Source organism: Rousettus aegyptiacus, unplaced genomic scaffold, assembly GCF_014176215.1.
Source record: "Rousettus aegyptiacus isolate mRouAeg1 unplaced genomic scaffold, mRouAeg1.p scaffold_m13_p_1, whole genome shotgun sequence".
Taxonomy (NCBI): Eukaryota; Metazoa; Chordata; class Mammalia; order Chiroptera; family Pteropodidae; genus Rousettus; species Rousettus aegyptiacus.
In genome coordinates, this window is record NW_023416284.1 from 65,893,446 (window position 1) to 65,921,367 (window position 27,922).

Consider the following 27,922-nt stretch of genomic DNA (forward strand, 5'->3'; position numbering starts at 1 on the left):
TAGGGGTTGAAATGTGTTTACCACCCACCCTCTCTTCCCCCCAAAAATGACATGTTGAAGTCTGTGGTAGAATACAAAATATACTTGGTCTTTGTCCTCAGTTTATGACACAGAGCTCCTAAAAATCTTGGACTTTGCTGGGCGAGTACTGCACCTGGGGAGGGTAGGGACGTTCCTGTACTGTGCCCTATGCATCTCTTCCATTTGGCTGTTCTTGAGTAGTATTCCTTATTACAAAGTGGTAATTGTAAGTAGACCACTTTCCCTAGTTCTGTGAGTTGTTTGAGTGAATTATTGAACCTGAGGGGGGTTGTGAGAACCACTGAATTTTCAGTCAGCTGAACAAAAGTGTGGGTAGGCTGGACGCCACGTTTGAGGCAGGCCTCTAAGGCAAGAGTAGTCTTATGGGACTGAACTTGTGGGGTCTACACTAATTCTGGGTAGTTACTGTCAGAATTAAATTGAATCATTGGTCACCAGTTGATATGGAAGAATTGGTTGGTGTTGTAAAAAATGATAAATTTGGTATCAGAAACAAACAAACAAACACCAGTGTCCTAACCCCAGGGACCTCAGAATTGTAGACTTATCTGGAAAGAGAGTCATTGCAGATGTGATTAGTTGAGATTAAGTCATACCAGGGTAGAATGGGCCCCTCCCTAACCCAGTATGACTGGTGTTTTAACAAGACGACCACGAGAAGATGGCCAGACACAGGGAGAATGCCATGTGAAGATGAAGAATTGGAGTGACACATCTACAATCCAAGGAACACTAAAGATTACTGAAAAACCACCAGAAGCTAGGCAGAGGCAAGGAAGTATCCTTTCCCTACAGGTTTCAGAGAGAGAGCATGGCCCCACCAACACCTTGACTTTGGACTTCTAGCCTCTGGAACTGTGAGATAACATCTGTTGTTTTAAACCACACGGTTTGTGGTACTTTGTTACAGCAATTCTAGGAAACTAATATAGTCGCACAGCTGCAATCCAACCCCAGGCTTCTTGACTCAGCCGTGGGATCTTTTTCCTATTCCAGGCTTGCTGCCTATATATTTCTGCCAGCAAAGGCTGCCCTGAGGTGAGCTAAAACCTATGAGTTCATCACTTCCCAGGGATCAGGGCCAGCCTTATTCTTCCCTGGCCACCGCATCGAGAGCAAGGTTGTGGATGCCATAGCACACAGTGGCTGTTGGTTGACTGGGGGACCACTCAAATGGAGGTGGGGCTTCTCTAGGTACTAGGAAAGACTAATTTGAAGGAAAATCTGGTTTCTACAAAGAGAAGACAAAAGTATGTAAGTAGTCGATTTTTATTCAAGAGTTGATGTTTTCGTGCTACAGATTAATCAGATATTTATCCACCAAAAGCCAGGCATTCTTTTGGGTACTGAGACTATAACAATGGATAAAACAGACCATGGGCCTGATCTTATGGGCCCAGATTTTACAAGGCATAGAGAGTCAATAAACAAACACATAAAGAAATATCATGTCAGATGGTGATTTAAAAAAAAGAAAAAATAAGATAAGGGACAGGAACACTAAGAGAATGTTATTTATATAGGGATAGATATTTAGATATTTTCAGTCTGGAAAAATCCCAGCAATAGGATGACATTTGAACAGAGATCTGAACAAAGCGAGAGAACAAGTCTGTGATGTGTGTGTGTGTGTGTGTGTGTGCGCGCGTGTGTGTGTCTATGTGTAGAAACATGCTCCAGGCAGTGAGAACACCTGGTGCAAAGGTCCTGAGGAGAAAATGAACTTGGTGTATCAAGAACTGTCAGTAAGGAGGCTGGTATGTCTGGAGCAGAGAAACGCTGGGGGACAGGAGATGAGAAAGATAATTGGAGGCCAATAATGAAGCATTTTGTGGGCCAGGATTGGGGAATGGGTTTTATTCCAAACAAGAGGAAAAGCTACTGGAGGGACTTGAATAGAAGGTTGAGCTACATTCCGAAAGGATCTCTGAATACGGTGGGGAGAACAGACTGGTAGGAGGTGACAGGGGAAGAAGGAGGCTTGGACTGAAGAGGCTGTGGTGACAAGGGATCAGATTCTGGATCTATTTCTAATGTGCAGCCAACAGAATTCATTGAACGATTTTTGACTCCTGGATTTCAGTTTGAAATCCACAGATTGAAAGAGTTTAGAAAGCAATTATGAGATTTAAACTAGATGAAAGAGAGAGGGCTAGGGATCTGAGGGACCCTAATACCTCTACTCTATGAAGATGGACACTTACCTGGAAACACCTGGTCAAGGTACCAGGCAAGAAAGCCATACAGAGCAGCGTCGAGAAGCATCATCTTCATGGACATCAGGAAACTGAATTCATCCCCTTCCATGGGACTATTTCCAATATTGCTCCACTGCAGCCCCAGGCCTTGCTCCTCAAAGCGAGCCAGGTACTCAGTGCCAAACCCAAATGCCACAGGAGACAGCAGGCTCTGCAGTGGGTTAAAGAGGGTGCACAAGATGAGCAGAGGGTTTCTTTCCCAACCCAACAGCACCTAGATGCTCAGGAGGTAGGGATGAAGGCCAAAAGAAGGTCCACATTATATTCGGGTGTAAAGCCACCCCAGGGAGGAATTATAGCAGTCCTCCCACAGTACAAGAATTCTAGGAATGCCTCTCAGGTCTCAGAGACCCCTGCCCACCACCCAGTGAGCCACCTCTTACCTGTTCAATGAGACAAGTTCTGTAATGAGGAAGACAAATACAACACAGCATAACACACTGAAGGACCAAAGGTCCTCGTGTTCACCCTCTTTCCCCCTTTCTTCCTACCTCTTTCTCAAGATCACATAGTTTTTGGGAGAACAAAAAAGCTAACTTGAGCTGTTTTGTGAGAATCCCTTTAGAAGGGTCTGCAAAGTCATTAGTTTCCTAGGGCAGGCTAGAGGGCCAGGCAGGGGATGATCTCATGACCCCCCGAGTCTGTCAAAGAGGCCAGAAGAACCTCGGATTACATCAGCTGTCACCTTTTCTCCTCTCCAGACTGGGGTCCATCACTTTCTTAGATTCTCTGTAGAGAACACAAGTCAACTGAAAAGATAGTGTACAGAAAGATGTCTGAAAGGGAAGCCCCCAGCTGAGTCCTCATGGATGGCCCCTGACCTGACAGGAAGCACATAAGCACAAGCAGAGGGATGAGCTGTACCCATTTCCTCTGGTCAAAGTCCTCCCTAGTCCTCCTTGGGTCCTCCATAGTCTGGTGGACCCAAGGTGGGGTTCAGAGTGTCTCTCTGCAAAAAAGAAGGGATTCTTTGGCTACATATTCACAAAAACCATTTTAAAAATCTCACCCCAGCCCTGGTGCACATGGCGGTCAGAACGATAGCTTTCTGGTGGATCTACACACCCAAAATACTGACCACCTACCCAGATACCAAGATTATGCAGCTGTGCCTCCAGGCTGAGTCAGAAGGATTTCTTGCTACTAGACCACGGTGATCATTTTAGAAAATTGGCTGCTATAAATAGCAACAATTAGTTTATTATTTAACATGAGAAATAAAAGGCAGATGCCCTGGCAGCTCTGGAGCCAAATAAGTTTGAATTATGAGAACAACTTTGACCTCAGATCTTTCCCCAATGAGAAGCAGGTGGTAGTCCTCTCTTGACTCCACCACCACACAGAGAACTGTGGGCAGGGAGATTCTGGAGAACAAGAAAAACTGCAGGGCCCAGAATTTCTTTAGCCTGGTTAATGAAAGGGTAGAATGGTCTAACTGAAAACAATTAGAGAAAAAGACAGTGGTGTTTGGGAATCATAAACCAAGAAGTGCCTCAGGCAATCAAGAGTCAATTTCTGGACACCTCTCCAGGCAAGGGGGCCTGACTCTGGATTGGCTCATTTCTGCACCCCTTTCTCTGTGCACTGGTAGAACATGTTAAAGACATTTGCAGAGCTGCTCCAGCTGAAGTTCTTTTGGAGAGAAACAAAAACTTTTAATTCATGGGAACATCTTTCTGGACAGAACAGTTAGCGGGGCAAGCTCCCTTCTTTCTGAGTGTTCTCGAACACTAGGAAAAGAAAACTAAGTGAAATAAGCCTGATGTTTTCCTCTTGGGAATACACGAAGGGACCTATGAGCTGAACTAGTGTTCGATGACTTCCTAGGGCAGACTAATCAGCTGGTTTGGTGAAAAGGAACTGTCGGGTCACTTCCACTTTCCCCCCTATGCCTTTAAACTTAATGTCCATTTGAGCCAAAAGGAGTCCTTCAGAGGGTGGGCCAGTCCTCTTGGAATGCTACAGACCCCTCAGAGGAATTGTATCAGGCACCAGGGGTGAGCCCAAGGTCCCTCACCACGGCCATCTTGAGGTCGGCTGTCATCCGGTCCTGCCAGGCGAAGCAGAGGATGTGAGGCAGGTAAAGGGTGAAGTAGATGACACCACTGCAGGCCGCTGCCAGGCTGGCTCTGGAGAAGAAGGTGCTGAACAGGAAGCACTGCATGATGGTAGCGGTGGAGAAGGCCAACAGGAACAGGAAGAGGATGAAGGGGTTGCTGTAATGCAGGATCCTCCCATGCTGAAACCAAAGAGGAGACTTGAGCCAGTCATTTCCACTCATACCCAGGGACACTATCCCTCTCAGGGGGTGACCTCTGTGCAGTGATTCTGGGGCCCTCAGAAGCCTTCTGCTCCAGAGGGATCTCTCTCACCAGTCTGTTTTTGGCGCCCAAATGTCCAGTTTTAAATCCTATGAATGTCATTTTCTCTATGACAGTAATGCACTATTAGTACCAAGTAATTATTATGTAAGCAAATCCTTGGTGGGACTTGAACAGAGGAGAAAAATCTGCACAGCAGCTCTCAGAGAATCGACAGCTCTGGGATATACTGATAGATGAGCAACAAAAAAGGGAGATGGGAGACCACCCAACAAGCTGGGGCCTGGCCTCCTGACTCAATCATTTGTACTTGTATTCTGAGATTTGCCACTCACATAAGTGAGAATATCAGTAATTAATCCATTTCACTTGGAAGTAGATTAATCCCCTCATCTATTGCATCATACAAATACATTTTGTAGAATCTGGTAATACTCAGTGTCATTCACATTAACTCATGATTCAATCACTTTGGCTATGTAGAAAATAGGACCAAACGAGTTATTTTTAAAGAGCTGCTGCCAAATGACATTATAGAATAAATTAAGATGTTTGACTTGATTAGACCCTCTTGGTTCTCCTTTGCTAAGGCATCCTATGAGGATTTTTACCCTTTGCACATAACTCCAGATACATATAGGTCACTTCTTCTTGGAAACATAAAGCCACAAATAAAGTTTATCTCTTGAATTGGTTTGAATTAATCAGTAGTGGTGCCCTGCAGCACTTAGTTCTTAGTCAAAAAGAAAGACCAATTAGCACTATCTGTCCTGGGTGTTTTTGAGTTGAATAGAACAAATGTGCTACTTATCTGCTATTGCTACCGTTTCTCCTCCATTCATGCTCTCATGTCAGCTGAGCACTGATAGAACAGATTAAAAAATAGAATAAAACAAGTGGCAAACAGAAGTGGAAGAGAGCCATGCTTGACTAGAACCCAACTTTGAAGAAATCTAAATAAAGATTAGGACTCAGAACTTCTGATTCTGTGCAAAGAGGTCTCCATATCACCCTGGAAAGCTCATTGTGTGTGATTTCCTTAATCACACACAACTCAATAAAAGCAAGTCTACAACTGAACCTGTAACTTTTGGCTAGAAGAATTTAAAGATGGTTGTTGCTATTCTCAGAAGAATGAAACTAATTTCTAATCTCAGCTCAAAGCAAAGTCCTACAAACCTCTAGGGGTATATAATTCCTCACTGACTTAAAGCAGAGATGAAATCCACTTGGCAGAACCAACGATTTCAGTGTCCTTGGCTTTCTCTAAGGACCACTTTTCTTTTCTGTTCTCAATAGCTTGAATAACAAGGGAACCTTCCCATTGTATCAGCTTCCAGCTTCTTTCCTGCACAGTTGAGGTGGGAAGGAAGGACCAGGGAAAAATGGTAGCGTCATTCAAAGGAAAATCCTATTTTGGTGTGGAAAGCTCTGTTTCCGTCATTACTAGAACAATGTTCTGGTTCCCACAAGGAGAAACCCTTTTGTACAAGAAATTCTTGGTGAACATTCTTTACCTCACATCCTAAAACCTTTGAAGTCCTAATGCTCATTCTTAGGAAAGGAGATATCAATGTCATTTATCAGCAACAAGTGTCATGGCCATTGCAAAATGTTGTGCATGTTTACGCATTTTGTGTAAATCAGATGCTTATGCATTTTGACTCCGTTAGTTCTGAGGACACAAATGACTTGGCAGTAGGAAAGTATCAGACTGAAGGATGGGAAGGAACAAGGAACCCTTAGAGGAAGGCAAGGTACTCAGCTTCTGCCCTCATCTCTGTGGAGCTCTGGGACCCTTAGCATATTTAAAGCCGAATCTCAGTTGAGTCAGGTTGAGCAGAATGACCTCCACATCATCATTGGTTTTGAAAGGGTCTAGCACTGGATCGCAGCACAACATTAAAATCAAAACCCCTCAGACTTAGTACATTTTACTGCAAATAGAAGGGGAAGAATTTGGTTTAAACAGATATGTGTTAGTTGGACAGGATATATGATGGACCATTCCGTCATATGGTCAGATAGGCACTAGAGATGGTCCAACATGGATGGCACATACTTAACCAGAATCTCTGGGTCAGCACACATGATGCCCAGTTCAATGAGTCACTTAATATGATGACAGTAAAGAGACAGAACAAGCTTGGTGACACTGTATCAGGAGTTGTAAAGCCCGAAGTCTAAAACATACCAAATCCCATGGAATAAATATCAAACCTACCTAAATTTATGTCCTTGTCATTTAACAAGTACAAAGAGTCATCTACTGTCGAGGAACTAAAAACGAAGGATAGCAGTGTAAAATCTGAGTAATTGTGAAATAACGAAATAATGTGTTCTTTCCAAGTCTAGCTTGTGAGGAAGCTGCACGTTTGCAGAGGATGGGCCAGTGCATGCTGTGTGAGGCTATAAAACTCCTCCCATTGCTGAGAAAGGATAGATTCCAAATTCCATCCTTGGAAACAGAGAGATCTTGGAGATTCTTTAGGTAGCAGAATGTTCAATGGTCAAGCCATGAGTGGTGAGACCATGAAGATAATCAATAAACAGTCCTGGTCTCCTCTCCTAATACACTGAAAAGGCTCTCCACATTCTCACTCCAGCTGGTGGTTGGAACAGTAATCCCAAGAAGACACTCATTTCTTCTATGTTTGGAAAGAAAGAACAGTTTGCGCGATCACCCTATGCTGGATACTGCGAATAGCAGCCTCTCTAGAGAGTTCACAGAAAGGGGTTGGATAATCTATGTAGACTGTGGTTCCCTGGGCAGGAAGTGGAAACAAAGAAGATGCTATGATACAGCAGCACCTTGGGGAAGACTTTGTTTCTCTGAGTATCTCCCACCTTGGCTGAAATGGCTGGGTAGCTACATGTCATGCTATCCTTGGTGGTCAGACGACTCATCCAGGCACAAGTTCATTAACAGAAGAAAAGGTAAGAGGAACAAGACTATTCAAGATTTTCTGGGCTTTCTCCATCTGGCTTACCATGATGAATATTGTCAGGAGGAAGATGCTCATTGACGTGATAGAGAAGCTGTCCAGGAACCAAGTACACCAAATCACTGTGTTGGAGACACCCTGATTTTTCAAGGTCTCCTTCAGTCTCAGCTCCTTCTCTAAGACGATGCTCTTTACAGTCATGGAGACTGAGTAGATCCAGGCCAGCACCATGAAGATAGGGAAACAGCGGTTCAGGATGATCATAAAACTATAGTAAGAGGAGAGGAGCAGAATGGTAGTATGCCTTGTACCTGGTAGATGTGGAGTAAATGTTTATTGAATGAATGTGTAGAGGACAAAGCTAAGGCAAAGGGAAAGGCAGAAAAACTTACACTGGGCATCTAATAGGCTTGAATCTTTTAATACATTGCACTTTGTCCTGAAGGCCTACTTTTCACTTGGAACAAGACAGTAGCTTTTTGGTTATCCCAGATAAATGCTCTACGAGTAAAATGTCTAAATAAAATCATATTAAGGATGCTACACAGTATATACCTATTTGTAAGATCTCTCAGGAAAGGACAGCAGACTTAATATGGCATGTGACTGGAGTAGGTAAACGTATGTTAACTGAAGTTCAAAAAGGTAGACGACAGGGGAAACTGGTGGTGGTGAGATCAATAATTGGGCTCCCCAAGGGGGCAGCCAGTGTAGCACCCTGGAGGATCAACCCCAGTTATGCTGGAAGAAGCAAAAAATAACTAACCAGTGTGGCACTTTCTGAAGGCCATCAGTACATCAATCAGTGATCAGATAGCCACTGATTCTATTCACCATCCGTGTACCTGTGGAGTAAATCCATGGATGCCCATTCCAGCAAGTGGGGCAGATTAGATCATCTGGAATTATTGTACTGGGAACTGTATACATGTTTACCAGCTCGATGTGCTGGTAAAGCCCTTGGAATTATCACCTATTAAAAACTGTTGGGTGTCACAGGAAGAGCCCAATTATAGTGTGGGAGGGTTTCACTCAAGATGGCCCCAGGGAGAGAACCATGAATTCAGAAGGCTTGCTCCCTGGGACCTGCCACCAGAGGGCTCTCACACACTGAATAGCTAGAGTTCCCTCTGCTGCACCGCACCGTTGAGCCCAGTTCCCTGCCAGCCACTCCTGTTCTGATCCTAAAAGTGGAACCGGGCTTTGGCCCCTGGCTCCTCATTCCATCTGTGCCTATTGTCCAAACCCAAACTGACTGCAGAATAGCCACTGCTATCTATCTCTTTAGTTTTCTGTAGAGCCCAGGAAGGAGAACCAATTGGAAGAGGATGTTCAGAGAGGGTTTTCTGTGTCCATACGGGGCTTTATTTTACTGTTTTGCCAGCTGGCAATTTGACCCTTCCTTTCTTCAGATGGTACATGTTTCTCTCCTCCCTGAACCCCGCAAACAGACATGTACACTGTGGTGAACTTCCCAGTTTTTTTCTAGGAGTTAATCCCTAAGCCATTCTAGGTTTCCACCACTCTCCTGGGAGCACTTCTGCCCCCATCAGCCATGGTAAATGAGCCCTCCCGGGCCCCTCTGCCTCTCTGTCCCTCTCTCTACCACCCTCCAAATGAACATTCAGAAAACAGTAGGCTACTTGCTTAGCTTGCCACTGGTCAATAAATGTTCAGGCCTGGGGATGGGGGTGGATAGGGAGGGAGGGCCTGAGCTCATCCAACACATTCCTCTACCTTTTCATTAAGTACACATCATGGGAATATTAATTAGGGAATGAGCTGCCTTATTCTGAGGCTCCTAGGAACCGGGCCTACTTGTGATGCAGAGTCCTCGTTTGCTGATTTGGCAATCGTTGGGCAAACACTCTGACCAGAACCTTTCCACATACCAAACACACTACGTAGTGGAAATTTTAAAAGCCTTTGTCCCCTCCCCTAACCTCATTCCCCTTGCTTTAACTTTCACCTTCTCTTTTCCACCCACAGCACCAACTCCTTTTCCCTGCCACTTGCTTGCCCATCTGGCCCTTCCTAGAGCCCGGGAGAGGCAGACTTCTCAGTCAGAGCTCCATTTCCCCCAAGCTGGTCCCGGTCCCTGGGTTTCTCTCCAAAGAGACTGAAGCCTAGGGAGCACCCCACCCCACCCTGCCACCAAATTAGCTTGTCAAGAGGCAGGATTGGGAGCCTCCCACTCACGAGTCATCCACGAAGCAGGGGTAAGGCATCTGCTGGAGGTAGATTCCAACTGGAACCTCAGTCCCGACCTGACTCTTTGTGATCCCCTGTTCAACCATGTCCTGCAGATAGGCAAACCCTCCCCAGATGTATCGGAAATCTTCCACGGGATCAGCTCGGGGACCAGAATCCCAGTACCTAAGAAGAAACCGGAGGGAGGGACAGAGATGTGAACGGGAATGGACAGATCACGCACACTTCATAAGCACAAGGTGACTCAGAACTCACTCTCTTGAAACTTTTAATCTTTTCCAAGCTATCCAACTATTTTCTAGTTCACAGTTTAAATTTTAGTTATGAATACTAGTCACAATGTGACTCGTAATTGCTTTCATTCAAAGACTCTTTTAGCTTTACAGAATTTCTTATTCCCTCTTATTTAATTTTACTGATACAGAGGCTGAGTCAGTCTCAAACCATTACTCGGTCCCAAATCTAATTTCTCTGTGTCTTTGGAGAAACACTATTTGCAGAATCTCTATGTGAAGATAATTCAGTCCTTGGAAGTTTCTATCTTCAAGATGCACAAAGACCAGCTGGGGACAAGTGCTGAGTTGAGGGTGTGATGACAAGGTAGCTGAGCTCTCCTGGTCTCACCGACTGGTTACCAAAGTGTTTCTATGCCTTTCTAAATGACTTTCCTGTCCTAGGAGGAGATGGGTGGCCCCTCTCCTTGCCTCATATGTCCCCAGGAATGCCCAGGGCCTTCTGAGATTGCCTGAAACATCACCTGTCCTTGATCTTGTTGGTTTTCTCCACCACATCTATGTCCATTCGGATCTTGTACTTCACGTGCGGTGGTAGGGAGCTGGTCCAGGGGTACATGTCGGGGAATACCACACCAGCCCAGAACCTGTTTTCCTCCAGCAGAGACAGGGCTCGTTGTGTGAGCTGGATTTCATCATCGTAGCTTTCAAACTTGTCCAGGATCAAGCACTGCAGATAATCACAAAGTTGAGAGCGTCTGAGGAACACCAACTGCAAAGACTCAACTACAGTAAAGGGAAGAGGATAAGTAAGGGCTGTTGCCCCAGGGGATGGGTCAAATGCAAGGGGACCTATAAACTCACTGTTTGCTTAACTTGGAAGTCTGGTGTCAATTTTTCAATGTGTCTAGATTTACGGGTGAAAGGGGACTAGGAAATGCTGACTTGCTTTAAATCCTGCAGATTTAGTGAGGCCCATACTATCAGGCTGTCCAAGGCCGTTCAAATATGCAAGTCGTCAAAATGACAAAAATACTCACAGCTCTCACTCCCCAGCACAGGGAGTCAAGGGAGTGGGGTCACATTGAACACAGGCTGCTTTGAAGATCAGAAAGCCTGCTGATAAAAGAGTTTTAAAGACAGAGAGAAACAGTGAACCTTCCTGCCTCTCTGCAAACATACAAAGATGGCCAGCTGAGGAAAGAACAAGAAGGAAGAAAGAAAATAATAGAGGGCCAAAATGAGTTAGTCGGAGAATCATTTCCAATCACAACTTTATGACAGGTAATGCTGCTAAAGGAGGAATTTCCTAATGTGTCTTTTTTTTTCTCTTCCCTGGAAGAGAGAGAGAAAAAAAATCACTACCAAGAAAAGAACAAAACTAAGAATTTCTTTTAATTTGAGGATTAGGAGTTGTCCAGTTTTATAGATTTGTTAAAGTATTATATTGTATTTGGATTTTTCTTGTTCCAATAATCCACTAAGGTTATTGTGTTGATGTTTCTTTCTTAGAATGTAACTCACAAGAGGTCGGATGGCCTTGTCCTGATTAATTTGTTCATCAAATACTTACTAAGATCCTGCAATGTGCCACAGCCTGCTTGGTTCCAGGGATACAAGGAGGAAAGATAAAATCTGTTCCTGAAGGAAATTCAAGATCTAGTGATGGAGAGTGTTCGAGTAAACCAAAAATCATAATACAGAATGATAGAGTTCTCATGAAAGCAAGCCCAGCGTAGTCTGGGTCTCCAGTGGAGAAATGTAGCTAAGTCTACCTGCAGGAGTCCTGAAAGACTGCCTGGAGGAAGATGAACAGGAATTAGCCTGTGAGAGGAGAGCAGGGGAAAGGTCTGCTTAGGCACAGGGAACAGCACATGGAGTGTTTGGAGATCTGCAAAAATAGGGCAGTGGTCTGATCCTTGACTGTACTTCAGAGCTACTGGAGAGCTTTTAAAACGTACCCACAGTCAGTCCCCACTCCAATGAAAACAGATAGATGCTCAAGTGGCAGGGCCAACACATCAGCATTTTATCGAATGTTTCTCAGAGAAGCACATAGGTGAACAGAGCTGAATGGTGAGTACTAGGAAGGTGGGTGGGGACCAAAACAGTTGCTCTGCTGGATTTTGTAGTGTGACCAGCTAATGGGTTTCCTGGGACATGGGGCTTTCCATGCTCAAATCAACAGTGTCTGGACAAACCCTAAAAAGCCCTAAAAGCCACTGTAGAATTATAAGCAGGGGTATGACATAATGCAATCAGATCATCTTTCCAAAAGATCACTTGTAAGGGGAAGGGGGAAGCAGGAATAGTGGTTAGAAGGCTGGTGACATAATGCGGTCTTAAAGGAACAAATTCACTCTCACGGAGCCCGAGTTACTTGGAATCCCCATTTTACTGAAAAAGAAACTGAACACGAGGACACCTGCGAGAAGTCAGGTAGCTAGAAAGTGGTAGACGCTGGGTTCCCTCCCCACTTTCCAACTTCAGGCTCAGACTTCTTCCCCACGTCAGGAGCCGCAGGTGGAGCTGGGTCGGCAGGCCCTCCACGTGCTCATGACTGTCTCATAAAGTAAGAGAGCACAGTTTTATTTATCCTCACTTCACAGCCCCAGACACTTAGGTTCAAAGAAGCTACGTAACCTCCCCAAAGTGGTAGAGTAGGTGTCAAACTCCAGTTCCACTGGACCCACAACAATTACCAGGAGAAATGAAGAAGTGAGAACGGTGCACTGATCATAAGGACCTGACTAAAGACCCAGGCTCCTACCGAGCTGCTGAGGAGGTAAACCCATTCCATTCACTAAAAACCCCTCACTGCTGAAGCCCGTTAGGGCATCAGAGGGTGAACCAGACCTCTTTTTACTCAGTAGCTGAATTTAAACAAGGTGTTGCAAACCCACCCTCCTTGGGCCTCAGGAACTAAATGTCCTGCCTCTGGCTCTATACCTGGGGAGTGGGTTTCCAGTCCTATTCTCAGTCTTCTAGATAAAAAGAAAGAAAACAAAGGAAGTTGTTAGTTTTCTAGCTGATATGGGAAGGAGGAATACAGGTACAAGAGAAACTCTAGAAGGCCAAGGCCTAAGGGACATCGTACTAAGAAGATAGTTATTTTAAAAGGAAATAGAATTAGTATTTCTTTAAGAAATACCAATAATGTAGTCACATATCAGAGAGTTAAAGGAAATGGTAAATTTTCTTTAGTCAGTTAAGTTTTTTTAGGGAGAACGCAACATTCTACAAAGATGACTAAAAAAAAATCTCATTTTTAAAGTCAGTTTAGCAAGTTTAGTCTTCTATATATAGAATTTTAGAATTGAAAATTTGAAGGAGTCTGAAATTAAATTTCTAAAATGAAAACCAAAATTATCTGGGACAATGAAAATTTTCTTTATGTATTTTTTTTTAGCTGTGGCATGTTGTCACACACACACACACACACACACACACACACACACAACGTTCTACCAATTCACTCACAGCATCACAGAGCATTTGGACAGAAAGAGTTGTCAAATCTTATGGTCTGATGTCTTTGCTTTACCTGTAAGGAAACTGGCATCAGAGGATCAAGGGCAAAGGTCAATATAGGCCAGAAGCAGAATCTGAATTTATGTCTTTAAGTGTCAAGCCTGAGGGTGGTACTGTTCGCGCAACAAGTTGCTTTATCCGGAAGCCACACCCCAACAACAAAGCTGGGGCAACATAATTCCTGAAGAAGATCTCTCCCTAAAGTAAAGCAGCACTGTCTAGTAGAACTTTCTGAAATGCGAAAGTGTCCTATATCTGCCCTATCTGATACAGTAGCCAGTAACCACATCTGGCCATTGAGCACTTGAAATGTGGCTAGTGAATCTGAGGCACTGAATTTTCCACTTCAATTAATTTAAATTTAAAAAGCTGCATATGGCGGCTGGTTACTGCGTGGGTCAGTGCAGCCCTAGGTACAGTAGATTCCTTGAGGTCAGGGGACACATCTTGTTCATAGTATTTTTCTCATGAAAGGGACTCAGTGAGTGTTGACTGAATTGACTAGATTTAAATTTAGAAGTCCCGAACACTGCTTTAATACTGTGTGCTTTGAATGTAATCCTGTGCACCTCAGATTCAGATGATAAACTAGGAGAACTTAGTGAAAAGTAAATTTTTGTTAAGATACTAATGACTCTCATTGACGTGAAAAAGCTAATAAAAATAAATACATTTTCATAATGTGACTTTCTGAGCTGGCTAGTCCATTTTCTTTGAACTCTCCTTTCATGTCTTAAAGAGAAATCTATACGGGAATATGCAGCTGATGTTTTCAGTGACATTGTTGAGTCCCGTGGTGACGTGGGCTCCATCCTGGCTGTTTTATCAGGCAGCTGATTCACAGTCATGTTTCCTGCTGGATCCCCATAGATTGATACCCTGATACTCTCTGAAAAAACAAAACTTAAAAGGTTTGCAAACACTCATTTCTACCCTGGAACATCTGACCTGGTTTCAAAGTTGAGTTATCTTCGCATCTTGGAGAGAGGTATAGTGTAGAGTTTAAGAGACAAATAGCCCCAAAGGCCATTGGCACGCTGTTGTTTCCTACCTGTGTGGCCTCTGTTTCCTTCTCTGTAAGAACAGATATAAAATGACCTATTAAATTAGCAATTTGCAGTTCTTGGTGTTGAGGTTCATAGGACAAGCTAGGAGATATGCCCTACCTCAAAAGTATGTTCTAAGAATCACATGATAGTATTTGTGAAAGGCCAGCTGCTATCTCCTGGTAAGGATAAAAGCTGATGGTTATTGAAGGCTTACTATGTGCCCCAAACTAGTCAAAGGGCTTTACTTGTATTAACCCTTTGTATCCTCACAACCTCCTTAGGAAGTCAGTTACAATGATCACTCCAAGCTCACTTAGGAGGCACAATGAGCCACAGTGAACTTCCTCTGGATGGAGCCTGTGTTTTAACCACGTTGTTAAACTGTCTCAATAAATACAATTTTTATTACTGTTTTTGTAAAATATCTTGTAAGTCGACAGAGTCTTGTGGCTTTTAAGGCCCTGTCAGGTTACCTTTCATTCATGACAACTGTTTATCCCTGGAGGGAGGCAGTTATTTTCTTTAAATAATATGTCTGGGAACACAACCCATCTTGATCTGACCTGAAGCACCTCATCTGGTTACAACAGTGCTATGGACAGAAACTAAAGCCCCACACCCCAATGAGCAATGGGGGAGGGCAGAGGGTGATCCATAACCCACTAGTGTTTGTTCACTAACTTCTCACTGGCCATTAGGTGAAAGTCATACACCTCTATTCAGAGGAAGGTCTAATGAAGCTAATCCAGAACATCATCCTCATCAAATCTTCCTAAAGTCAAGGCCAAGCATCCATGGAAGCTGCTTTGGATGTGAGTCAGAAGTCCCTGGGTTGTTCTCTGAGGTGTAACTCATGATGTACCCTTGCCTTCTCATGTGGAGGCCACCTGCCTCACAGCAAATGGCCTCATTCCCTATTGGTACTTGCTCTGGTCCCTGAGGTTAAAATCTTGGCTAATCAGCATGTCTATTCATTGTGTGTACATGAGCGTATTTGGGAAGCAAAGATGAATGATTAAACCCTTAGCCAAGGTCACTGATTCTAACACACATACTGGGTTTAATCTAATTAGCTTATAGCCTCAGAGGCAGATTTAGGGCAAATTTTGCAAATAGAGTTTAACATCTCAAAGAGTACCCTATGATGCCCTATGATAGCCAAAGGTAGTCCATCAAGTAAAGGAGTTTCCTTGTCCCCTTCAGCTTCCAACTGCTGTAGCAAAACTCGGTGGCAGGGCCACCAGCATTTGAAGTCCACACAAGTCTTACGATTCTTTGTCTGTTGTTTTGCTGATACACACCAGGAAGCAGAGTTCAACCTGGCAGAAGAGGTTGGAGCTCTCTCCAGGGCAGACAGCTGTGTTCAAGACCTCTGGAGAATGCAGTTATTTGTTTACACAGCTAAATCAAACAGCACCTTGGGAGGAGAAGCCACAGTAGCAGCAGGCTTTCTTCTTCAACTGTGACTTCTCTGACTCTAATTCAAACACATTAAGTAATAGATAAATTAAATTATCTATGAAGTGGGAGATATTGTCCAGTGAAAGCAAAGGAAGAAAGAAAATCTTTCTTTTTGTTTGAACTTGATAATCAAAGGGAATTGGCACCTTGTGCTGACATATTTTGACCAATACGCCCAGGACACGTAGGGGTGAATCTTCAGGGATAAGGGAGGCCTTGTGCCTACCCTTAGAGATGTTGGCTCTATAAACCTGCCTCTCATATCTTTAACTTCCAAATGCAGGCTGAGCACATAACGGCTGCTGAATGCCAATAGGGGCCTGAAGTGGTCCTGCTGGTGTCAATGCAGACACTGGGGCTCCTTTTGAAAAATGCCAGCGGGTGTGGGCAAACATCCCAGAATGAATTTCCCGGCACATCTAGACTGTAACACTCAAGATTCATTTCCCACCACAAGGAAAATGCCACTGGATAAAATAGCTTTGAGCTGTTTGAGTTGGTTGTGATGGTGAGATAGAGGCCCAAGGCAGTGCAATAAATTTTGTCTAACACACTGGGCCCCAGGAGCAGACATCTGAAATGTTCAATCACAAAGAGTGAGGAAGTGAGGAAATGCACCACGACTGGGAAACAAAGGGACAGGAAATGCACAGCTGCTAAAAAATGTCTGTTTCTAAAATAAATAAATACGATGATGAAACAATTAAAAAGGCCAAATTGGAGCACAGCCTCACAATAAGGCAAACCGCCAGGTAATGCTTGCTGTCTAGTTGGGTACAAGAGGAGACAGAATAACCTGGCTGAAAACTACAGACTTAAGCTCTCAAAGCTTTCATGTTTAATCATTAATCATTCTGGGAGGTAGATGTTACCATTCTCAAAATATGTAATGGTCAGCAGAGCCGGGCACTGACCTATCAGAGCACGTTCTGGTCACGAACACTGGTTCGCCCACCCCAGTGAACACCGCTGGAACTGCAGCTTTAGTTTTACCTTCATTCGTCAGGGAGTGGAACAGCAATGTTGCCCCAAATCGCAGAGCCCATAAGTGTTAGAGATGATGTCCTTTCACCTACGGGATGAAACTACTCACAGGTCAAGCCAGCTGACCTTTCTAGTCACATCTCTGGACACTGCTGCTCCTCCCCACGCCCACCCACTCCCTTGACGTACAGCCACACCCCTACCCAGGCTATCTGTTTCACTTGAATTTGTCTTGCAGATTCACTTTGCACTTTGTTAATGCTCTCCCTTCTGCCTGAAATTGTCATTCGGCCTTGCTTAGCAAGCAAATTCAAACTTTAAGGGCCAACATAAATGTATTCTCAGTTTTAATTTGGCATTTATGGATGTCTACTTTATGCCACTGCAGCTCCACTAAGGTAAATTGGGAAATCAAAAGAAAAATAATACAGTTTGGACTCTTAAGGGGTTATGGTCTATGGTGGTGGGGAGGCGTTTGAACAAATAATTATCAAGGGCTACAACGAAGGGAGTATGGAGCACAGAAGGCCTGAAACATAGGAGTTGAGTCTTGAAGGGGAGCAAAGGAGGTAAGGGGTCAGCTAGTCAGGTGAGAGGCCCAGAGCTGCGTGCCATCCCATATAATGTAGAAGAGTCATAAAGGGGCTAGACTGGGATGGACTTTATCATTACAGCAATAAAGGACCACTGTGGAGCTGGGCAGGAACACCATGAAGAGACTGGGGTTTTAGAAAGATCTCACTGGAGGCCCTGAGGAGTCTCTCACTGGAAAGCGTGAGAGACTGGAGGCCCAGAGACCAACTAGGAAAAATGGTACAGGACAGAGGCAGAGGAAGGAGGAATTTCAGAGATCATTTGGAGAAAGTATTGACAATCTGGAGAGGATTTGACATTTTGTGCAGCCTGTTTCTATTTCATCAGATTGAATTATTGTTCTAGCCATCCTTTGAGATATCACTACTATGGTACTATTTCTTTGTGTGCTTATCCCTCCCCATAGGTTGTGAGTTTCTAGAGGTCAGGGGTTAATTGCATTTATTCAGACGTAGGTAGTCAGTACATGCAAATACGAAAGACTGAATGAGGTCAAATCATTTTGTTTTTTTCCTCCAAAGTTATTTTCAAGCAGAAAAGACCCAATCAGAATAATGTCTGTTATTCCCAATGTTATAAAATAATTGGTGCCTTCTCTTAACTCATTATATAATTTATCCAAACAATTCTTACTGAGCCCCTACTAATATAACCCTCACATTATAAAAGAAAGAACATCCTCACTGGAGCCAGACGGCTCTGAATTAGAATTCTGAAACCCCTGCTCATCTGCTGTGGTATGCTAGGCACATCAGTTTTTAATTCTATAAAATGACAACAATCATGTCTGCTGGGCAGGTAGTTAGGAGGGTTGCATGAGGTGACCTACGAAAGTGCCCAAGGTAGTGGCTGGCCCATGGCAGGCTCAAGTACAAGTCCTTTCCTTCTGCTTATGACCCCAGCTCCTCCCTACCTGTGTTCTCCTTTCTCAGCCCAGTGTCTGAAAAACTGATGGGGTATTAGATAAGATCATCGCCCGTGAGTTGCTTATGAGCCAGTTCATGGCTCTTGTAATAATATTGCTCTCATGGTGTACCTTTCCTACCTCACCTCCAACTTGTCCTTAGCCTCCCAATACACATTTGGAGTCAATGAATCAATAGAAGAAACCAATAAGACAGATATTATGCAAATATCTATACATTTGACTCTGAAGTACATTATATGATCAGTAGCTTTATCTTCCTAATTCTATTTTTCTTAAGCTAGCCTGAAAAAAATGCTCCCTGAGTACACTCTGGTTGGGTGGTAGTGGCATGTGGCCAGGAGCATGCAAGGTACAGAGGAAAAGTAGTCCAAAAAATCCTACTACTGATAATTCATCAACAAGATAATCACCATGTAGTTAATACAGTTATGCACATATACTGACTGTGTCGACAGTACAGGAAAAAACAGTTAATGTTCTTTCAGGACTTAGGGAAAGGTAATTGTGCCTGGCTAAAGTACAATTTTATGCCTTGATCAGAGGTATTTTCATATTAAAGTTTGGCAGAATTCAGCTTCCTGATGTGAAATTCAAGACCTGAAATTCAAATATATTATGAAATTAAAATACATGTTAACTCTAAATAGTGTTTTATGTGTGCCAGCTCTAAACTTTCCCTAAACAAAGAAGGGGAGGGGTATGTATGTCTATTTTAATTAAAGGATAATCGGAAGAATTAATTATTAATTTTTCTAATTACACTTTTCTCTAGAAGAAAAATATATGTGAATAAGAGATGTAAATTATGACTATAAAAGTATACACATACTAGATCAAGATGTTTACCTACATGAAGACTCACTTGCCCTCAGTCTCCTTCGATGTGGAGAAGAGGATGGTCAGGAGGCCTGTAGAAATGAATCTCTTCACATGCAAGAGATGTGATGCTCTTAAAATGTCACCGTCACACCTTTCCCTGGTCCACTGCCCCCACCTTCTGAACAGGAGGTCTGCCTTTCATTCATTTCTTTATTTTGCCCTTCCTAAGAGCTGGGCATCAGGGGTTTGACAGAGAATGGTTATGAAATGAATGAGATTGCAGAAGCCCTTTACTGAGGAGGTGCTCCAAGGACAAGCAAAGTTCCAGAGCTACTGGACCATCACCTACAGAAGTGGCAGAGTGGTGCCCAAAGCCACAATCTGCTCGGCCTGCAGGAATGGTTTGACATTCCTGATTCTAAGCCAATTCACTGAGGTTAATATAAAGAGGAGCTTCACAGTCCCTGGTTAATGTTTACACGAAGTTTGGAATCTGAGAAAAAGGTACATTCCTTACATGGTCTGTGGTTCAGACACAGACATCCCTGTGGTTCATCGTAAGGGCCGCCATGCATCGAATGTCTCTACTATGTGCCCAGCCCCACCCCATTTCATCTTCACAGCCACCTGGATGGGAGGCTATCACCACCCCACCCAACAGATGAGGAACTTGAAGGCAGAGAATTCATACTCTCGCCTAACTGATAGATGGTATGCATGTGCTGGGTGCTCTCTGCACACTTCTCTCATTTTGTCAGCAATGACCCTATAAGGTCGTTGTGTTACTAACTGGATTTCACTAGTGAGAGAATTGAGCCATAGAAGGTAAAGTGACTTTTTCAGGGTGACTCTGCTCATAGGAAGCAGAGACCCAGGCCCATTTGTCCCCAGTGGGCGGGTGAGAAATCTTCAGGAGCAGCAGCTTAACATCACATACAAGTGACCCAGCAAGGCGGCTCCTGGGGAATGGGACAGGCTCCAGACCACTCAGTGGGATGTCTAATAAGGAAGGCCTCATCCAAAGCAGAGAGGCAAGGGATTTAGACCTTCTACCAGTTGAAGAGAAAATCTATTGAATCACTCACTCCTTTTCCTGTAATGATGAAAGGCTTAAAGGTCTTTGATCTTAATTCTCGGAGCTCCTGTTACTGTTCAATATCACAACTGAGCACACATCGACCTAGAATGATGTAATTTTCACTTTAAAGATTATTTTTTGTTTAATATTCCTTAAAAAAAATTTTTTTTTCTATTGTGGAATAGGCAAGGAAGTAAGCACAGAGGCTAGCCGAGCAAGTTGTCACCGCTTTATAGTACAAGTCCTATTACTAAAAATCAAGCTGTAAACTGTCGCTGAGGGAACACACTTGCTGTCCAGTCCTGGAGAGATCACTATAGCCACCAACGAGGAGCTTTCACACTGTATTTGCTCCTGAGCAGTCCTCAGAGTGGGAGCTGAGGGATACCTATGGCTCCTCCAGACTTCCCAAAACACAAAAAGAACAGCAGAAAAATCCGGGGCCAATTGCAATGATCAGCTTCTTCCTCACTGCACATTTCCTACCTTCTCCTTTCAGTTCATCCCCCTTCTCGCTCTTTCCTCCTCCCTTCCTCCAAGAGCAGGAAGATCAGAAACCTCATCATAATCACCTGCTGAGATTTTGCCACCATCAAAACCCATCTTAGGAACCCCTGGGAGAGGCCACTGACCTGTGTTCACCTGGCCTTTGCCCAGGAGCACTTCACTCTGCTAATGAGATTGCAAAACCCTCAGGAAGTGGTGGTAGCTGAGGCTGGATGTAATAAGCAGCTTTGTAATCCTTAGGGGAGGATCAGGAGTGGCTCAGTGGCTGGACCTGACTTCACTAATGCCATTTTCCTCCTCCTAAGCAGTATTTTTTGTTTGTTTGCATTTTGTTTAAAAGTTTATATTTATTAAGTGCTTACGTACGCCAGGAACTGTTCCAAGGGCTTGGCATAAATTAACATAGTTCTCATAATAAGCCTATTTAGTAAAAACTATACCCCCATTTTACAGATGGGGAAACCGAGGCATAAATAACAAGGATTTGAACCCAGGAAGTCTGGCTCCAGAGACTGAATTCTTAACCATTTAAGCAGTTAATATATATTAAGTATTTGTTGGGTGCCTGGTGCTACATTGAGCACAAGCTATACAGAAAAATAATCCTTCAAGAAAACAAGACCTTTATGTCACCATGCAAATGTCAAGTCAAACAAAAGACAAGAAATGTTCTTCATTACTGATAGTATCGCACAAAAACATTGTGAGAACAACTGAACTCCATTCTGTAAGAATAAAATAGAGCCCTTCTCCTCTCCATGCCCCCTTCAAGAGCTCTGCCTGTATTATAACCTCAGCAGTGAATGGTGGTGAGCGTGGCCAGGGATAGGGACTTAGCAGGTAAAGGTACTGTGTGAGAGGAGGGCAACATCAATTGAGTAATTATATGAGGGGATTTGAAGGCTCCCTAACAGGTATGCAAAAATACAGATTATTAGGCCTCGTCCCTGCAAATTCCAAGTCAGTCAGTCTGGTTTGGTGTCCAGGGATCTGTTTTATAAAAAGCACCCAAAGTCGCTCTTGCCTTCAGACCAAGGGAATCACATTGTAGTGACCTGAACTTTGATGCTGCAGCTGCCACACCTGGCCCCTTCTGAAAGGATACCTAGGGAGCCTGTGCTGCCCCTTCATAGGTTCTAGGGGGAAGGCCCCACACTCTGGGGAAGTTCTGGTGGCACTAGGGGCAGCAGGGAGTTCTTAAGAGCACTGTGGTGACAGAGGGAACCAGGCTTTTTCTCATTAGTTATTCTTAGAAACTGGGAGTCTGAGGGAGAGGGCTTGCTCTTGGGGGCCTTCATCTTGATCTTCTATCCTATTGCCCAAAGCATCTTCTACCTTCTAAAGATTCCAGATGACATGAGGCCTAGACCTGGCCCTGACCTGGCCCATTGGCAGGTGTGATAATCCCTTAGATGGAGAGGTTCCCTGGGAGTTTGAGGTCAAGAATTTGAAAATGACTAGAATGTGCTGCTCTCTGACCCCAAGTAACTCCAATCTTGCCGTTTGGCCAGAGGTGGACACAGTTAACAAACAGATAGTTCGAATCTAAGAGAGATGTGAAGAGAGGGCCAGGGAAGCACAGAAGAGGGAATAGCTAAACCTGTGTAGAAGCACAAGTGATATTGAGAGCTGAGTCTTAAAGAAAGAATGAATAAATGCTCAACAGATAGGGAAGGAAAAGTCATTTCAGGCTTTTCTGCCTTATGTTTCTTCTTGAGGGGAAACATCCTCTCCTACCTCACAGTAATTCTGCTTAGTCCCTGAAATTCAGGTGATGCTAACTCTGTTTTTCTTTCCTTGTGGTGGGTATATTACCCAAACTGCCATTCACAGGACCCAATCCCCTGAGTGACTCTGAGACAGGTAGAATAGACAGGTCAATCAGAGAGGTGTCTAGGAGTCATGCTTATGCACTGGGAAAGCCACTCCCACTTCCTGAGGAATTGGTACAAAGATAACCACAGAGGGCTGTGAGCTGCTGGCACATCACCAAACGAAGAGGGCCTGGCCAAGATGGAAGAGGGTGGAGGCAAGCGTCAAGGTTGAGATGGAGGGTCTCGTGGTAGCATTCAGTGTCTAGATCCTCTGAACTTCTAAGTTATGTCAACCAATAAATTCTCTTTTTTGTTTAAGCAAAAATGCTCTAACAGCATTTTCCAAGGGTGGAATCAAGAGAGGTCAAGGTATGTCTGAGGGCGGCGAAAGGGACAGAGTAGAGCCCAGATGTGTGAGTGAGCAGTGCTGGGAAGGTGGGCTGAGTGGAGTTGGAAGGACTTGTATTCCTTGCGGACTGAGTCACTACGATTTTAAGTGTGAAAGTGATGCCGGCAGATGGGTGTTTGAAATGTAGCTTTGGTGTCAGTGTGGAGAAATGCCTGAGCCAACAAGGGCCGGACCCCAGAATCTAGGAGAAAGCAGTTAGAACAGGCTGGAGGACAAATGACAAGGCCTCTGGGCCTCAGAGAGCCTGGAAGCAGGAGGTAGAGCTGAGAGATATTTGGGAGATAGAGTAGACAAAGCTCAGTGTGATACTGTGATTTATAATAAGAAATTATATTTGGCTTTCATCCCTGTTTCTGGCACAAAGCTCATAAAATCCTTAGAACTTCCTGTGTGATGAGCACCAGGAAAGTGTCTTTGTTATGTTAATTGTGACTTTTGGAAACTCCCCTAAAATGGGGGCTGGTTGCCAGGAGAACTAGGTGATTAGAGGGTTGGAACTCTAGTCCCCCCACCCCTCTCCTACACCACCCTCTCGGGAGGGGAGGAGTTTGGAGATTCAGTTCAATCACCAAAGCCCAGTGATTTAATCAATCATGCCTCTGTAACGAACCTCTATAAATCCCAAAATTATGTGGTTCCGGGAGCTTCCGGGTTGGTGAACACATGGAGATGTGGGGACAGTGGCTTCAGAAAGGGCTTGGAAACTCTGCACTCTTTCCCCACATCTCGTCATATGTATGTACCTCTTCCATTTGGCTGTTTCTGAGTTATACCTTTTTATAGTAAACTGGTAATGGATTAAGTAAATTATTTATCTGAGTTCCTTTAGCTGCTTTAACAAATTAATCACACCCATAAAGGGGGTCATGGAAATGCGGATCTGTAGCCAGCTAGACAACCTGGATTAGTGATTGGTGTTATGGGACTGAGCCCTTAACCTGTGGGATGTGATACAATCTCTAGGTAGATAGTGTCAGAACTGAGTTGAATTGTAGGACACATAGCTGGTGTTGAAGAATTGCTTGGTGTTGTAGGAAAAACCCTGGGCTTTGAATTGGGTACAGAATTATCCTCAGTGACTGGACAGGTCAGAGGCAGTAGCAGGGTCAGAAGGCAGGCTCTGAATTCAGGCACACCCAAATATCGATCCTGTGGAATGCTCTGAGATGGGATCTTATTTAACTTTTTTATACCTCAGCTTCTGCATCTGTAAAATGGGAATAATAATAGTGCACACTTCAAAGAGCTATTGTGAGGATTAAATCAGCTAATGTATGTGGGAACCCAAGAAGAAAGATCTATTTGATGTAAACTCTGAGAAGGAATTGATCTGCTGAGCCAAGTGACCATTTGCCGACAGGGGCTTCTTATGTGCTCTACAGAGCACACCAGGAAGAACCTTGGACTGAACCCTCAGCTTTCCATACTATACCCAGCATTCAACTATTCCAAAGAGTTTCTGGTTTCTTCTTTCAGCCAATGGACTAAGACCTGCCCCATCCAATCGGAACTGTTCTATAACAACCAAGCAGGACACATAATGCCAAACAATCAGGACTGAGAGATTTGGGCCAATCAGGAGTGTACAAATTTGGATACCTCATTTACATAAAAAGGACCTACTTAGGAATGTCAGCGGAAACTTCCTCCATAAAAGGAAGCCTCCCCTTTTCCTCTGTGCAGCACAATTAAGATAGCTACCTGATCTGTGTTTCCCGGGCTGCTTCTCCTATTGCCCAAATAAATGCTTTTTAGAAATTTTTTTATTACAATATAAAATTAATTTATATTTGTAAAGTCACTTAGGCCCGGGGTTGGCACAAAGTATAAATTATAGCTGTTGTGTGGAAGGGGAAGAAGAAAGGCAATTAAAGGTGACCCTAAAATCTCTAGCTTGAGAATTTGGAAAAATGCTGAGGACAGTAATCAGGATAGGAAATGCCAGAGGAAGATAAGTTTTATGGGACGGGAGAACATAAGTTATGTTGGGGTCTATTGGGTCTAATGTGCCTGTAGAATCTGGGGGTGGGAAAGTCCAGTAGGCAATGAGACCTCAGACTCGCAGTTTGGCGGAAACTGACTAATGATGGCCACTGAAGCAATGGTAGACAGGAAAGGGTTGAGGGCAGACACAGACACTTCAGAGCTGCAAGAAAGGAGGAGTCAGGGAGCTGTTTGGAGGCAGCAGATATACAGAGGGACCTGCTTTAGGTGTGGATAAGCTGTCAGAGGACAAGATCCACCTCTGTTGTGGGAGCTGTAGAAATTCTTGTTTTCTTCATCAGAGAAAATAAGAGCTGAAACCCAAGACCATGTGACTTGCTAAGGAATCTCTGGCCCCACTCAAGGGTGTAGCCCTCAAGTGGCTTGCTGCCCCTTACCTCTAGGAATCGATTAGTCAGGCGTAGGGCACGATCAGTGAAGTTAAATATGTCTCTCCAGTCGAAGTTGGCCATGTCGTCAGCTTGGCTCTCTCGAGGACCCTTATACAGGAAGTTTAGCACAGCTTCGGCAGTAATTCCTTCTTCACCAAACTGCTTATTCAAAACACCTTTTACTATTGGGTTTGCCAGGGCATCCTTGAGAAAAAGCAACACAGTCACAGCAGTTAGGTATTCCACAGAGTCTTTGGCCCTGTTCTCGGGCAATCCCAATTTTTAACGACTAAGAATAGAGACTCTAAGGCTCCCTACAAAGCCAATGCTTTTTCTTCCATCATAAGACATACCTATTTACATCCCATTTCCCCCAAATATACAGGTCTCTATAACGAAAGGAAGACATGTATGTTGGGGGTGGGACAGGAAAAATGGTATACAGAAAGCTTTTTCTTATTGTTATTTTTGTTCCCTTTTAATTATCCCAGCTTTAGGACTCTTGTCTCCTGGCTTTGCACAGCTGGAAATGAGTGCAGAGAAACACACTCAAGGATCTTTGCGGGTATAGAGCTGGGCCCTTGGGGAAATGCCCCTTTGAATCTGAGTCCTTCAAGTGAATTGATAAAAGGAAGAAACCTTAGGAAGCCACCAGTCTTGTGGCAGTTTTTACAGTTCCCCTAGACTTCAAGAAATGTATTTCCCACCCAAAGTCAGTGACCCCACTTGGCGACAGCTTCTAGAACTAGTGCCTTTGGGCCTTGCTTATTATATTTGGACCTAACTCCAGTAGCGAATAACCCTTTACTGGAAAAAGGAACGTCCTCGGCCCTCCTCCTCCCCTCTCCCCGCCATCCGTACTCGGATCATGGTCATCTGCGTGCTCTTGTCAAAGAAGTACCAGATCTGGGGCCCCACTTCTTCCCAGGCTTTGACCAACTTCCTAACACGTTCCAGCTCTTCAAAAGTTGAGTTGGCCTAAAACCAGATAGTGATAGACAGAGAAAAGAATGGAGAGAACAAAAGTGAGAAGAATCTTTCATTGTATCTTTCCTACTCATGTCACAAACCCTCAATGTTTAGAAAGGTTTTTCAAAGACACATCTTAGTTTTCTCAGTCTATTGATATTTTCCAGAACAATCTGCTATTTCCCAGCCTCCTTGGTTGACAGAATCTGATTCCATAATATCTCAGAGGTACATGTAAGATCGACGATGCTATTGTCTCAGAACCCCATTAAGGCTAGATTTGGACTCTCTATGAGCGAATGCTATTCCTTCCTTTCTCCCTATTTGTCTATTTCAGGTAGGTAGGATTCATAGAATGTGCATCCTTCCAGTAGGGATATAATTCAGGGACTGGGAAAGAAAACCTCATCGTAGGCTATGTGGAAAGGGGAGGACCCAGGCACCTAGCCCTCTTTCTCCTTCTCTCCCTTTCTCCCTCTTCCCCCCATCCCCCTCCTGGGTGGCCCAAGATGGAAGGGACAAGACCAGCTGAGACCTTACGTTTTTCAGTATACTGCGTGCTGCTGGGGAATCTGGAGTAAAGAGGATTTTTCCCATTAACAGAGGCTTTGCTGCCCTCCATGCTATTTTGGTTAGAGGGTTGGACTCCAGGCTCTGGATCAGTGCATTACAAAAGGTCGCTGCCAGAAAAGAAGGGACAGATTTTATTGAAACTCCCGTTGCACAGAACTAAACATGGTCATTAGTGTGTTCAAATCACATGTCTTATTCAACTCTATGCCGGAGGATTTGACAAATCACCTAAATTAATAGACTGTATTCCACCAATAACGAGCTCATCATTAGTAACAAAATGCCACAGTTCATCTCAATAAGAGCCTCATCAGAGAAACAAAAGATGGGGCTTGCCCCATGGTTTATTCTGCTTTAGAAGAGGGAGGCTGAGAAGCCTGCTTGTGATTATAGCAAGGAACAGAGGGCATTCTGAGATGAAAGGGACTGAGAGACCATACGAGGCCTCTCCTTGGAATCTCAGCTTTAGTCTCAATGATTTCCCTTCAATTAGCTGCTTAACTTCGGTTGTATGTGGCTATCTCCAGGCCCAACGACTTTTGGTGTGTGCCTTGCTGCCTCTTTAATGTTTAACTAGAGGGCCACCCAGTTGTATTTCTTCCTCATCCCACTCTCCTTTACCCCACAAGAGCCCCTCTCCCCTACAAAAAATAGTGAAAGGTGGGAAAGAAGACTTGCCAGGGACTTGCACTGGGAATGTAATTCAGTACTACACAAAGACTTTCAGTGCACTGTGTTTGTAAAAACATCCCGCAGCCATGTTTACTTGCCAGGGCCCTTCTGACCTAAGCTTGGCTTGCAACTCCAGGCTGCCTCCTCAT

General features: G+C 44.1%; 1 protein-coding gene across 1 annotated transcript in view; it reads right to left on the reverse strand.

Moving 5' to 3' along the window:
* The window catches only part of ABCA4 (ATP binding cassette subfamily A member 4), a 121,929-nt gene that overhangs the window by 56,065 nt on the left and 37,942 nt on the right, over positions 1-27,922 (reverse strand). The window contains exons 10-17 of the mRNA XM_016134165.2: positions 27,069-27,208; positions 26,421-26,537; positions 25,566-25,763; positions 10,535-10,740; positions 9,766-9,942; positions 7,612-7,834; positions 4,318-4,539; positions 2,247-2,451 (exon numbers count right to left, since the gene is read on the reverse strand). Of these exons, the coding sequence (XP_015989651.2) occupies positions 2,247-2,451; positions 4,318-4,539; positions 7,612-7,834; positions 9,766-9,942; positions 10,535-10,740; positions 25,566-25,763; positions 26,421-26,537; positions 27,069-27,208 (1,488 nt within the window). The remainder of the gene's footprint in view (positions 1-2,246; positions 2,452-4,317; positions 4,540-7,611; positions 7,835-9,765; positions 9,943-10,534; positions 10,741-25,565; positions 25,764-26,420; positions 26,538-27,068; positions 27,209-27,922) is intronic.